The sequence below is a fragment of the Ceratotherium simum genome, chromosome 24, assembly GCF_057802395.1.
Source record: "Ceratotherium simum simum isolate JZ-2026a chromosome 24, ASM5780239v1, whole genome shotgun sequence".
NCBI classification, from domain to species: Eukaryota; Metazoa; Chordata; class Mammalia; order Perissodactyla; family Rhinocerotidae; genus Ceratotherium; species Ceratotherium simum.
Window position 1 is genome coordinate 6,081,291 of NC_141923.1, and position 13,026 is coordinate 6,094,316.

At 61.4% G+C, this 13,026-nt stretch overlaps 1 protein-coding gene across 1 annotated transcript; it reads right to left on the reverse strand.

Moving 5' to 3' along the window:
• Window positions 1-4,082: 4,082 nt before the first annotated feature.
• Window positions 4,083-9,661, reverse strand: SLC25A47 (solute carrier family 25 member 47). Its single transcript, XM_004434258.3, has 6 exons — window positions 9,634-9,661; window positions 7,456-7,499; window positions 6,829-6,900; window positions 5,911-6,093; window positions 4,944-5,286; window positions 4,083-4,658 (listed from the first exon to the last, which is right to left on the reverse strand). The coding sequence occupies exons 1-6, from the start codon at window positions 9,659-9,661 to the stop codon at window positions 4,378-4,380; spliced, it is 951 nt and encodes a 316-aa protein (XP_004434315.1). The 3' UTR covers window positions 4,083-4,377.
• Between the last annotated feature and the right edge of the window lie 3,365 nt (window positions 9,662-13,026).

The window sequence follows — 13,026 nt, forward strand, 5'->3', positions numbered from 1 at the left end:
GTTTTGCTTGGTGTTTGACTAGGGGATCTCCCAGTTTGAAAGCTGCTTTGAACATTGAGTATTGGCCAGAGTTGGCCAGTTTTTGTTAAATTGAGTCTTTTATGGGCGAAACGTTCCAGTTTACTTAGGAAACTCCAGACCTTGCATGTCCTCTCCTCCAGAAATCATGCTTTTTTCCCTGGACACACTAAGATTTTGTTTCCACCAAATAATCCTAGACACTCCAGCCTGGAAACCAATGGCGCTTTGCTCTGACCAAGCCAGATGCTGAGGGGAGTCTGTTCCCTTTGCAGATACTTTTGACCCTTGACTGGTGTGGAAGTCTGCCTGCACAGAGCAGTGTCCTGCCCATGTCCCCCAGCGGGTGCACGTAGCTAGAAAGCTCACAGCAGCCCCTTCCCGCGGCCCTCAGCACTGTGTCTGTGGGAGGCCCACTGAGTTGTGTGCCCTGTGTAGTTTGGGAAAAGCTGAAGACATATATCAGGGAAAGCCCTTGGTTGAGGTGTCTGTCCCTTCTGGAGGCGCAGGGTCCACTCTTGGGTGCTCTACTCTCGTGTCGCCAGTTGGTATAAATAAACTTTTCACCCCACCTGTGTCGCTGTGCTCTGTCCAGCGTCATGGGGGCAAAGGCCTGCTTCAAGCCCAAGACTGGGCTGCACCTGCTGCTGAGAGCCCCAGCCCCTCCGTGGATGGCCCGAGTCCACCGGCGTCCCACTTGCAGATGCATGTGGGTTGGAAACACGCAGTCCTGTGGCACTGAGATCAGGCTCCCAGGAACCAGCTGGGAAGCAGCCTGGCTGCTGTTCTGGCCCTTAGCAGTCTCCCCAGGGCTACCTCTCACACCTCACTCGACGTCTCCAGCAGCCCCAGGGGAGAACGCAAGCTGGGGTCCTCGCTTTGCAGACGAGGGAGCCGGCCATGGGGTGGTGAGAGGCGGTAGTGAAGGAGCCAGGCTGCGAGCTGGGCTGGGCCCGTTCCGTGGGGCCCAGAGCAGAGACCCAGCCATAATGGAGCCCTGGGCTCACTGCCCACCCATCCTCATTTTGGAAGTGGGGAAACTGAGGCTTAGGAGAGGGGAATGTGACTTGTCCAAGGCCACACAGTGAGTTTGTGACTCCTGTTGCTGTCTCCACACACACAGAGGGACTTTTACAAACGAGGGCCTGAGGTCCCCGCCTCGGAGGCGCTGGGGTACCAGCGTGTGTCGTGACCTCATGCGTCTCCTCTCCCAGCCACAGTTTCCCGCTGAGCTGAGCCCCCAGTCCCTGCTCACCTGGTTGGCTGTGGCCAGTGGAGGTGAGCCAACTACAGAGGGTGGCCAGGCTGTGTGGCCCTGGGCAGCTAACAAAGGCGACTTCTTGTTGCTCCACTGCGCCCACCTCACGGGGGGCGAGTGTGAGGATAAAAGGAGGGGCCACATGTGAAGTCCCAGGCGGCAGAGTCGCTGCTGCTGTCCCCAGCAGAGCGCCCAGGGAGAAGTGTGTGTCATCGTGGGGGCCGCAGAAAGGAGGGGCTGTGGCCCCACATAGGCCGGCTCCTCCGCATCAGCTGTGTGACTGGGGGCTGGTCACTTAACCTCTCAGGACCCCCCTCCCCTGTAGAACCAGAGCAATGACACCTCATGTTTGGGTCTTGGGAGCAGTGTTCTGGGTCAGAGGTCAGATGACTCCCCCAAGGTCATTGCTGGTAAGGGCCACAGATCCTTCCACCCACTGCGTTCTGCTAAAAACCAGTGGGTTCTTCAAGTCCCCTGAGTGACCCCCTGGACTGGGATGGACAGGTGTGACAGCCCAGCCGGCCTCGGGGGTGAGGCGGGGGTCCGCTCCGGAAGGGCTCTGATGGGTAATGTCCACTCATCAGACCCCACCGTGCCCCGTCCCCCAGCCTGGGGGGGGACCATGGAGCTGCACCCCAGGGACCATGTGAGGGGCTGAGTGGGGGAGTGGGGAAAGGGGTGGCCGAGTGGTCAGCGGGAGCACGGTCCCCAACAGCGCTTCAGCTCCCCACACAGGCCTCGGCGCCTGCGGCATCAGACAGGCAGCTGGCCGCCTTCCCAGGGGCCCGATGACGCTCTGGTCAGCACACAGCTGTGGGAGCCCGTGGGCGACCCCCTTATCTCTCATTTGAAGTCTCGAGTGCAGCCTAGACTTTGTTAGGCGGCCCCATTTAGTGGGGAACCCCCGCTCTCCCCGATTACGTGATCCTGGGCGCCCCTTCTGCTTCCCATTCCTTCACTTCCCCATTTCTGAAGAGGGCCTGGCAGGGCCTTGCCACCTACAGGTTGCAGAGGCAGCGAGGACCGGCCTTCCTGCAAAGCCACTTCCCCAACGCGGGCAGGGCCAGCGGCTCAGTGCCCGGTGGTCCCCGCCCTCCTGACCGCACCTGGCAGAGCAGGAAGTCTCCTTCCAAGGCCAGTGGGTACTCTAGTGGGCTCCTGGCCAAAAGTGGACACAGGGTCGGGGTTTTGATGAATTACTGAAACCTTTTGTCAGCTGGCACCCCTTTCCCAGCACCTGGCCAGAACAGCTCAGCATCTTTGCCTCTAAGCTGATGAACTTCCAGGAATCCACTGCAGGACTTCATTCATTCACTCATTCATTCATTCATTCCACACACTCTGAGCACCCACCATATGCAGGCCTTAAGCAGATATAGTCCGAATCAGACATGCACTGCCCTTGGGCAGCTCAGTCTCAGGTGGGGGGTCGGGGGGCAGATGGATGACCAGACGATGAACCAGGGCCCCGTGGGAGCAGAGCAGGAGACACCTAAAGGCAGCCTGGTGGTCAGGCAGGGAGAGCTTCCTGGAAGAGGTGATGCCTGAGAAGCAGAGTTAGCCAGGCAGCGGAGGGGAAGGGCGTTCCTGGCAGAGAGCGCAGGCTGTCAGCGAATATTTGGGTCAGTACCACAGGAGCAGGCTGGGAGGGGAGGGTCCCCCTCACAACAAAAGCATGAGTTTTGTTGGGCCAGAATGCTGGAGTCCCCCAGTCAAAGAGGCAGTCAAGGCCAGTGTCGGAGTGAGTGAGTGGAGTGGAGGCAGGTGTCAGCGGGCTGTACCAGGGGCCTGCCGCGCGGGGACCCGGCAGGTTCACGCTGGACCTGCCAGCCCTGGCTCCCGATGGCCCCCAGCACTGGAAACCCCGTGGTGCCACAGAGAGGGCTGGGACCTCAGAAGTGCAGGCACGAGGCCCCCCACTCTTCCTGCTGTGTGGCCTTGGGCAGCCCCGGCTCCCTCTCTGAGCTGTCTCCTCACCTGGCAGCAGGCTTTTGTGATGACCTATGTCAGGTGCCTGGCACCCAGCAGTGTTCAGGACACACCCACTCCTCCCTCCTCCTGGACCCCATAAAAAGGTGGCTCACAGCCAGGTGTCAGGGCAGTGAGGGGCCAGGGCAGCCAGCTGGAACTGGCTGGAACCCGGTTTCGCTCAGAAAAGGGGAGGGTTTGGGATGGGGGTGGGCAAGAGAGCAGGCATCATGCCAAACACTGAACAGGCCCCTGTGGCAGGGCTCAGCGCACAGGCCAGGCCTCCCCGCCCCAAAAGCAGGAGTAGTGGAGCCGGCAGGAGTAGTGGAGCCAGCCGGAGTGCTGGGCTGGGCCTCAGTGTGCCCATCTGTGCAGTGGGAGCGCTGGCCACACAGGTTTGGAGGGCTCGGCCTCTGAGGATGAGCTGGAGGTGGGGAAACCGGTCGCCAGCCCCACAGACCACAGAGCAACACCACTGAACATCCGCAGAAACGTTTTACTGGCAACAGCTTCCCACTGAGTCCACAGGGTTACAGACAGAGCAAGGGTGCATGACTGGACCCTGCGCTGAGCTGCCCACGGCTATCCCAACAGTGTCCTCTCAGCAGCCGGTGCAGGGAACGAGTGGGGCTGGAGCCAGGCAGCTGCGCCTCAGGTCTGTCTGGCGGGGAGACCAGTTGAGCTGCGTGTGAGGGACAATGCTCGCACTAAACAGCAGTGGAGAGCCGGGGGGGCGGTGAGCGGACAGCTGAGTGAACAGAGGGAGGTGCAGACACAAGGGGGCTCTGAAGACGGGGGGGCAGGGAGAGGTGACAGCGAAGCTGGAATGAACGACAGACCAAATGCACCAACACCTCCGTTGGACGGATGTCCTCACCCAAGAAGTCCACTCCCCCTGGCTCATGTGACCCTCAGGCCAGCCCGGCTGATGGCAGATGGCCCTTGACCTTCTCGTGGTCTGTAGCCAGGCAGGCCAAGCCCCGGCCTCGGCTGACTCCGGCTGCAAGGAGGCTCCCGGCCGTCCTGGGTGATGGCCCAGAGGGGCCCAGCCCCCAACGCTCCCCCTTGCCTCCTCCAGCTGCTGTGACCTCTGGAAGCTGCTGGCGGGTGGGCGCCCGGGGCGTTGGGACTGGCTATGTGAGCAGGCCCCTGGTGAGCCTCAGCACGGCCTCGTAGGCGACAAAGACCACCATGTTGACGGGGAAGGCGCGGCAGCAGTTGAGCGTCAGCCCCTTGAAGAGGACCCGCGGCCCCTCCTCCCGCACGCTGGTCACCACGCAGTGCAGGAGGCCCCGGTAGCGCCGCTGGCCCTGCCCGTCCGCCTGCAGGCGGGACTTGATCACGTCCATGGGGGTGGCCACAGCCCAGGCCAGGACCCCTGCGCAGCCACCAGCCACCAGCACACCCAGGACACCTGCAGGGAGAGGCCCAGGAGTACATTGGTTGGAAGCAGGGTTGGGGCCCCAGAGGAGGGTGGGTAGGGCACCCAGGGCAGGGCCCGGCTGTCATGGGCCCTGGGCTCACTCCACCATCGTGAATCTCCACGGCCACACAGAGCAGTCTGTCCTGACTCTCGGTATGGGGGACACTGAGGTTCCCACCCGGGGAGGCGCCAGGGACCAGTGTGCGGCGTGACCTCAGTTCCCGCGGGCTGAGCCCCCGGCCCCGCTCACCTGCCTGGGCCCCAGGCCCTGCTCACCTGGCTGGCTGTGGCCAGTGGGGGTGAGCCAGTCGCAGAGGAGGGCATAGGACAGGAAGTAGGTGGCGAAGGAGTGGCCGTCCCTCAGGAGCAGGGCCGAGCTACCCCGGTAGAGGCCCAGCAGCCCCTCCTCACGGGCCACCATGGCCAGGCAGTGCAGCGGCCCGCGGTACTTGGGCCCAGGCTCCGGGCTTACAGGGGCCGCAGGACACAGCGGGGGCGCAGCCGAGGGCCCTGAGGCCGAGGGGCGCCGCTGCTGCCTCTGCGTCTGGGTCTGCATCTGGGTCTGGGTCTGCGTCTGCAGGCGGACCTTGGCCACCTCGGTGGGCGAGGTCAGGAACACCTGGGGCAGAGGAGGAGGGGTGAGGAGGCGCCGGCAGCTCGGCCGCACACCCTGGACCTGGCCTCCCGTTAGCCTCGTGTTGCCCACAGTGACATCCAGGGAGCCTGGGCCCCCGGGAGCTTCGGGCTGGCCCCGGGGCCATGGTGGAGCTGGGTTCAAAGCCCACTCTGCCCACCCAAGCCAAAGCCAGAGCTCCCTTCACTAGCGCACTGTTAAGTGTTTAATAACATAATTCATATGTTAATGACATATTAATGTATTATTTAATTAATGTATTTAATAACATTAATTTGTAATATATGATAATATTACTAATAATTTTTGCTGCCATTTCGTGTGTGCTCATACCTGTCAGACTCCATGCTGGGGGCTTTACAGTCATGACCTCACGTAATCCTTACCAAGCCTCTTACTGATGAAGAGAGAGAAGCTCAGAGAGGCTCCCTAGCATGCCCAAGGTCCCTCAGCTAAGGAGAGTCAGCTGAGTGCTCACCCACAGTCCCGTCCCGTCTCTGCCCTCGCTGAGCCTCCGCTTCCCCACCTGCTGGGCTTGGGGACCTCTTGGGCCCTCTCAGCCTCTCCCCATCCCTGGGTCCCAGGGGCCCCTCACCCCGCCCCACTCACGCGGACTAGGCCAGAGGCGAATCCCGAGAGGGTGACGTCAGTCTTGGCGGGCTTGGCATCGGCGCTGCCGTACCGGAAGCGGCAGACATACACAAGGCAGTGGCGGTAGGTGCCGAAAGACACGGAGGAGACCAAGGACACGGTGCACACGGGCAGCGAGAGACCCCTGTAGAAGCCCCACAGCTGGCGGGCAGGTGAGGGGACCCGAGGGCCCGAGTCAGGCCAGGGGCCCAGCCAGGAGGAGGGGCGGCCCGAGAGGCCCTGGGCCCAGGGAGCTGGGTCCCAACCCTGCTCCGCCCTCCCCTGTGGGACCCGCTGTGGGACCTCTGGCAAGTCCCCTACTGCCCAGGGCCTCGGATCCTCAGCTGTGAAATGGGGATCGTAATGCTCAACTCGTGAGGTCGTCAGGAGGGATTGAAGAGACCGAGGGCCAGGCCCGACCTAGGGCAGCTATCTGATGCTTATTGTTGCTACTTTTCTTTTGCTCGGCCCTGGCGGGCACCGAGCCCAGAGTTCCCTTTGGTAAGTGTCCCTGAGTCCCTCCTCTGGACGGGTCTCTGAGCTGGACCCTAGGGCCCTGACAACTCCACCCAGCGCTGCTTTCGAGGGCTGACCAGCCTGCAGGGGACAGAAAGGCAAATACATGGGTCCCTCCCTTGACCTTTAAAGCCCCAGACGCCACCTCTAGACCCTCTCAAGAGGCAGGACCTCATTCTGAGCACCCCCTGTGTACCGGACACCCCAGCTCTGGTCTTCAGAGAAATCCAGGAGGTTGGCACAATTATTCTCATTTGGAAGGTGAGAGAACTGAGGTGAGGCTCAGAGAGGGGCTCACCATCGCCTCGCTGGTTGGTGAGTGGCAGGCCTGGGATTTGAGGCCCCGACATCCCCCTGCCCATTACCCTGGCCCCAGCCTACCCGCTCTCGGCGATACGTGTCCCAGACGCAGTGCCAGATGCCCATGTACCTGGACTCCGTCTGGATCCTGACCTGTGGGAGAAGCAGGCTTCAGGAAGGGGTGGCTCCAGGCCTGAGCAAGGTCAGCAGGCCCTGGGGGAGGGGAAGAGCCAACCCCTTGATTGTCACAGCCATGCTGACTGTGGGCAGAGCAGAGACAGGGAGCCCCATTTAAGAGAAGCCTGAGGGCCAGCCCCGTGGCTTAGCGGTTAAGCGCACGCACTCCGCTGCTGGCGGCCCGGGTTCGGATCCCGGGTGTGCACTGACGCACCGCTTGCCCGGCCATGCTGAGGCCGCGTCCCACATACAACAACTAGAAGGATGTGCAGCTATGACACACAACTATCTACTGGGGCTTTGGGGGAAAAATAAATAAATAAAATTAAAAAAAAAAAAAAAGAGAGAGAAGCCTGAGGCACAGGGGTGAGAAAGAGAGACTGCCAGTCCTGAGGACCAGGGGGAGGGCTGGGTCTGATCAGCACACTAGAAAGGTCTTCTGGGCGTGGATGGGGTGCAGGAGACTCAGAGGGTGGCCTAAGCCCAGGCAGGGCCTTGGGGTGGGCGGTGGGGGCCTGGCCATGGCCACACCTTCACCGTGTCCAGAGGGTAGCCCACAGCAACACCGCAGACGCCTGGAAGGAAATCAAAGGAACCAGGTGAGGAGGAGGGAGCAGGCCGGGCCAGTCTCGGGGAAGGAGGAGGGGGGCGAACGCTGACCACTCCTGCTGAGAGCAGACCCACACCCGCCCTTCTTGTCCACACCCTCTCTCATCAGCGGGGAGAGTGACCCCCGTTTCGCAGATGAGGAAACTGAGGCTCAGAGAGGTAACATGACTTCTGCCACTCTGCCAGCAGTTTCTCCTTCCTCAAGTCTCTGCCTGCTGGTGCCCCATTCTGAAAGCCACGGACGCTCCTCGGCCTCCCCTCTGGCGCCATCTTTTGGAAGAACTTGGCGTCTGACCCTTGCTGGGCCCTGTCCCCAAGCCAGGCAGAGTCCCTTCCAGCCTCAGGCTGTAAGGGTTCGTCTGCGAACCAGGAGGCAACCGCACCTCACAGCTGTGGGGGTGGGTGGAGGGGGGCCAGTGAAGGAGGGGGCACAGCCCCCACAAAGGCGAGGAGGTGGCAGACAGAGCCCGGGGCACCCCAGGGCTCCGTGAAGGACTCCTTGGACCCACAAGTTTGCGTGGGACGGAGTGGAACTCCAGGCTTCCTGGACCAGGGCTCTCTGCCCCCTGTGAAGGGGGCCACCTGCCACCATCCTGTTCCTTTCTCCTTTGCTGACACCAGAGCCTCAACATCCAAGCCCCCAGCACTTGGTGGAGATTGAGCAGGCAGGTCCCTGGTGGTTATACCCCGGGGGTGGGGAGGTGAGGGCCATCTGAAGAAAATAAGCCATGGGGGGGCTGTGCCCTATTTACTGTGTATCCCAGGACTCAATAAATACGCATGAATGAAAGAACAGAGTGAGTGGATGAATGAATGAATGAACGAAAGAAGACTGACTGACTGACCTGGGTAGAATTATCCTCCTTGATCCTCACATGTACCTCACTGAACTCCTACTCATCCATCAAAGCCCTGCCACAACATCACCTCCTGTCTGGAGCCCTCTCTGACCCATATCTGGGCTGCCTCTGTGCCGGGAAACATGTTGGTCAGAGAACCTGTCACGTGGCTTTGCTACTGTCCCACGGCATGCCATCTCTGCCTCCAGAACTAGAGTTCCTCAAGGACAAGGGCCAGAACTGATCCCTGTGACCAGGGCCAGGCACAGAGCAGGGGTCCTCTCCACCCAGGCCTTCCCCAGGGCTCTGGAGGAAAGAGGCAGGACTCAGGAGTTCTTTCTGGCTGTGCAGTCATGGGCAGGCCAAGCCCCTTCTCTGAGCCTCCTCCTTAGGAGGCTGACGTCCAGGGAAGCAGCGGGCCTCAGGCCCGGCGCACAGTAGGACCTCAGAAAGCCCAGGGGTGGGGCCAGGGCCCTGGCCTTTTCTGGCTCGGCGCTGTCTTCGGTTCCTGAGGAGAGCACCCGCTGTTCCCAGAAGTGTGAGCCAGCAGCCCACTGCTATTTCACAAGATGAGTGAGCTCAAGGACGCCTCGCCCCAAACAGCCTCCACTGCCTGAAGAGCGACGGCCTGGGAGGGAGCCCGTTCTCCACCTGCTTCCCACTGGGCCCGTATCTCTCTGGGTCAGTCTTGCACAACCAGCCCTTTCTCCAGAGTGGAAAACAGTTTGGGGGCCCAGCGAGGCCAGGAGTGGCCAGGCGGGCGCACGCAGTCAGCGGGGGCTGGGGCCGGCTCCACTGGGCCTCCCCGCCCCCCACCCCGTTCCGGTCTGTGTTGTAGGACCCAGGCCCGTCTGTCCTCACCATCCATCTTGTCCTGGGGTCTCTCGTCCCTTCCCACGGCTCAGGCATCCCTCTCCGTGCCAATGACCCTCAGCCTCCACCTGGCCTAGACAGAGACCACCCTCTGCCCCCAAACGGCCCCCACCCCTGGACCTGCCCCTCAGTTCCTCCGGCCAATGCAGACCCACCACCCCCTCCCCCCAACCTCCTCCTGGGCCCTGTGTCACCTGCCCCTGTCTCCCGGGAACCTGCTGTCTCCTCCTGACACTCGTGGTCCACACCACATCCCGGCCACTTCCAGGGGATGCTCCTCAAACCCTGCTGCTGCCGGAAGGCTACCCCCGGGGCAGAGCACCCCCCCAGCTCCTCATGATGCCCTGGGGAGCAGCAGTCCCCTGCGAGGCCTGTCCTTGTCTGTTACCTCCGATGGCTCCAGCAACAAAATCCATGGACAGCGTGGGTTGTGGGGAAGGCCCTGGGGTCCGCCTGCCTGAAAGCAGTCTGGTGCCACCACCGGGGTGGCCTCAACAGCTCCCAGTTGCTCTCAGACCTTAAATACCTGCGGTGGGGGGCAGGGGACAGGAGGCAAGAGCCTACTGACCAGTGACCCGGAAGGCAGAGGCCACGCTGGGAGGCAGGCGGGTCGGTGCCCACACCCATGCACTGGGCAGCTGGACTCACTCCCGCCACCCCCCACAGGACCCTTGTCCCAGTGCCCTCGAGACCCAGGTGTGGGGAGTGTGTGAAAGGCCACAGGACGTGGCAGGCTCTCAGGAAGCAGGATCGCTGTCCCCACTGCCCTCAGGGCCAGGCCCCAGGCCGTGTCCAGACACCTCCTAGGGGGTCTGGGGATGGGTCTGTGATGCCCCCGTTCCTCCAAGCCCAAGCTCAGGCCTTCTTTGTGTCCTCGGGCACCCCGACTCCCCTGGAATTGTTCCTGCCCAGTGTTGCTCAAAGCTCCCTCCATTATTCATTCAACAAACACTTTCTGAGCTGAGGCTGCACTGAAGACCCAGTCCTCATCTGCAGGGAGCTCCAGTTGGTAGGGAGGGAGTGGGGGAGATGGGCCACCAATGACTGAGTGCCAGGGAGGCTGGCCAGAGCCCTCCTGGGAGCCCATTTCTGCTCCAGGCCCTTACACTGCCCTGTCCCACATTGTCCCTGCCGCGTCCACGCCTGTCTCCCCCGCCCCCAGGGCCCTCCAGAAGTGGACGCCACTCCAGTATGCAGCTGTTTCCGTCCAATGGTCACAATTGTTGTGAAAAGAAGTGCCCCCTGGGAGTGCACTTCACTTTACAGTTTACCAAACACTCTTCCTTCACCAGCTCGCGGGGTCCTTGTCACAGCCCTGGGAGGGAGGCAGGGCCGACAGTCCCCATTTTACAGATGGAGCCACTGAGGCCCAGAAAGGGGACTTGCCCGAGGCCATGCAGGCGGCAGGGCCAGGCTTGATCACCAAAGACTCTGGAACAGCCAGCCCCCATCTGATGCTGAGGGCTGTCGAGGGGAGGCCCTGATACCCCTGAGCCCGGCCTTCCTGGCCGTCACCCCACTGGGCCCTCAAAGGGGCTCAACACATGCCCCCACATGACCCACGCTGCAGCCCCACAAGGTGGCCACGGGGGACGCCGAGGCTCGGGGAGGCTGTGCACCTGCCTGGGGTCACACAAAGTGAGTGTCCCACTGACCAGAACGCTGGCAGGACAGGGAGAGGGGCAGGCATGGACATTGCAGGGTCCGGGCAGCCCTATCTGGGTGGTCCTGGGGCAGGGGCCACATGCCTGCCCGTTTTCCTGTCCTCTGATGGGCAGACTCGCAGGCTGGCCTTGAACGTGCTGAATGCTGACCGAGGGGCAGCTCACCCCCGCCTGCCCGCTGTTTGTGTGGTGAGCGGGGGACACAAGTTGGCAGTGGCAGCTGCCATGCAGAGGGCAAAGGGCAGGATGCGGCCCGTTCAAGGCCAGCCCCGCTGCCCGGCCTGGTCTTTGGAGAGACCCGGCTCAAATCTGGTTAGGAGCCAGGCTGTCAGCGTTCAAATCCCAGCTCTGCACTCGTCCCTGCTCCAAGACCTTGGGCAAGCCCCTTGACCTCTCTGTGCTTCCATTTCTGCATCTACGAAACGAGGATAGGACCTTCCCAGCATCTGTGACCACTCAGGGCAAGCTCTGGCATGTCCCTGTGGGGGTGGCCAGCCAAATGCTAAGGCTGCATTAATTGGAGCATAGGGTCTAGAAGGAAGGAGGTGACAGGCCTGTTCTGAACAGGGCAAATACACTTGGGACGTGGGTTCAATTGCAGATGCTACACTCGAGAGGCTAGTACCTTGACGATGACAGAGCTGGAAGCACGTCATCTAACCAAAAGAACAGGGACTGTTTAGTCCCAGGTTTCCTACAGTGTCCAATGTGCCCTGCCCCCTGGCACCTGAGCCAGGAGCCTGGAGTTGCCCTGGACGCCTTTCCCCCTGCACCTCGCATCCAGCGAGGCACCCAGTCCTACGGTCAACTCTCTGAAGTTCATGTTCAGATCCCCTCCTGCGATCCAGCTGCACAGCCCCCGCTGCATCGTCTCCCCCTGGACAACAGTCCACTCCCGCCCGTGCCCCTACTCACGCAACAAACACCACGTGTCACGACATGCCACGTTCCAGGCACTGGGCCACAGCAGTAAACACAGGCAAAAGTCCCTTCCCCGCGGATCTGATGCTCTAGGGAGGGAGAGAGCAGCCAACACGATAAATAACCAAACTGCAGAGCCTCCCAGATAGGGTTGGTGCCAAGGAGAGAAAGAGTGGGGAGGGACAGGGAGTGTTGGGGGGCAGTGTTAGAAAGGGCAGCCCAAGAAGGTGACATTTGAGTCAAGCGTGTTTTCTCGGTCACTGTAGCCAAGTGTCACCTGCCGTTCGTCTCCTGACCAAACATGCCCCAACTTCACCCTTCTCCACGGCAGAAACAGGAAACATGCTGCCCCACTGTTTAGGCTGCTTTGTGCAGGGCTACACATTTCCCCACCCAGCTGTGAGCTACTGGCAGGCAGGGTCGTGCAGGATTTGTTTCTGTGCCCAGAGAACCCAGCACGGGGCAGGCGCCCTGGGGGGGCTGGTGAATAAATGCGTGAGAAAAGGAATCAGTGAATGGATGGGTGGGCGGGTGGGTGGATGGCTGAGTAGATGGGTGGATGGTTAGATGGAGGGATGGACAGACAGAGGGACAGTCAAATGTACAATGAATGATTAGATGCAGGGTGGGGTCACCTGCTCACACTTGGCTTGACCTAACCCAGGAGGTGGCAAAGAGGCCGTCGAGAGGCTGGGCAGGCAGGGGTCTTGGCCGGGGAGAGCCCCACACGGGTTGGGGGAGAGCTCAGGCTGGGCACTCTCAGTCTGGGTTTGCCTCCGGGCTCCCTGTCTCCCAGCTGTGTGACCTCAAGCCAGTGGTGTGCCGGCTCTGATTTCTCCAACAGGGAATGGACCTTGAGTTTTGTGTGGATGGCAGGAGGCAGAGCCCATGGGGCACCCGCTGGGGCCACCCTTCCTGGCGGGCAGGGTTACTATTACTAGCAGCAAGGCAGGCTTTAGGCCTCCACCAACACCAGAGCCCCACCGTGTGTGCCCCGGCCCGGCCTATCCTCTAGGGGGAGACAGATATTGCACAAACAACCCCAGCCAAGGCCCCAGCAAAGCGCTCGGGGAAGGGGGAGCGCTGGCCAAGGGGCTTGACACATCCTAAAATGCATTTTCACATTTTATAACGAAAGGAATAACTACACGTTTTTGTTTTGTTTGGTTTGGTGAGGAGGATTAGCCCTGAGCTAA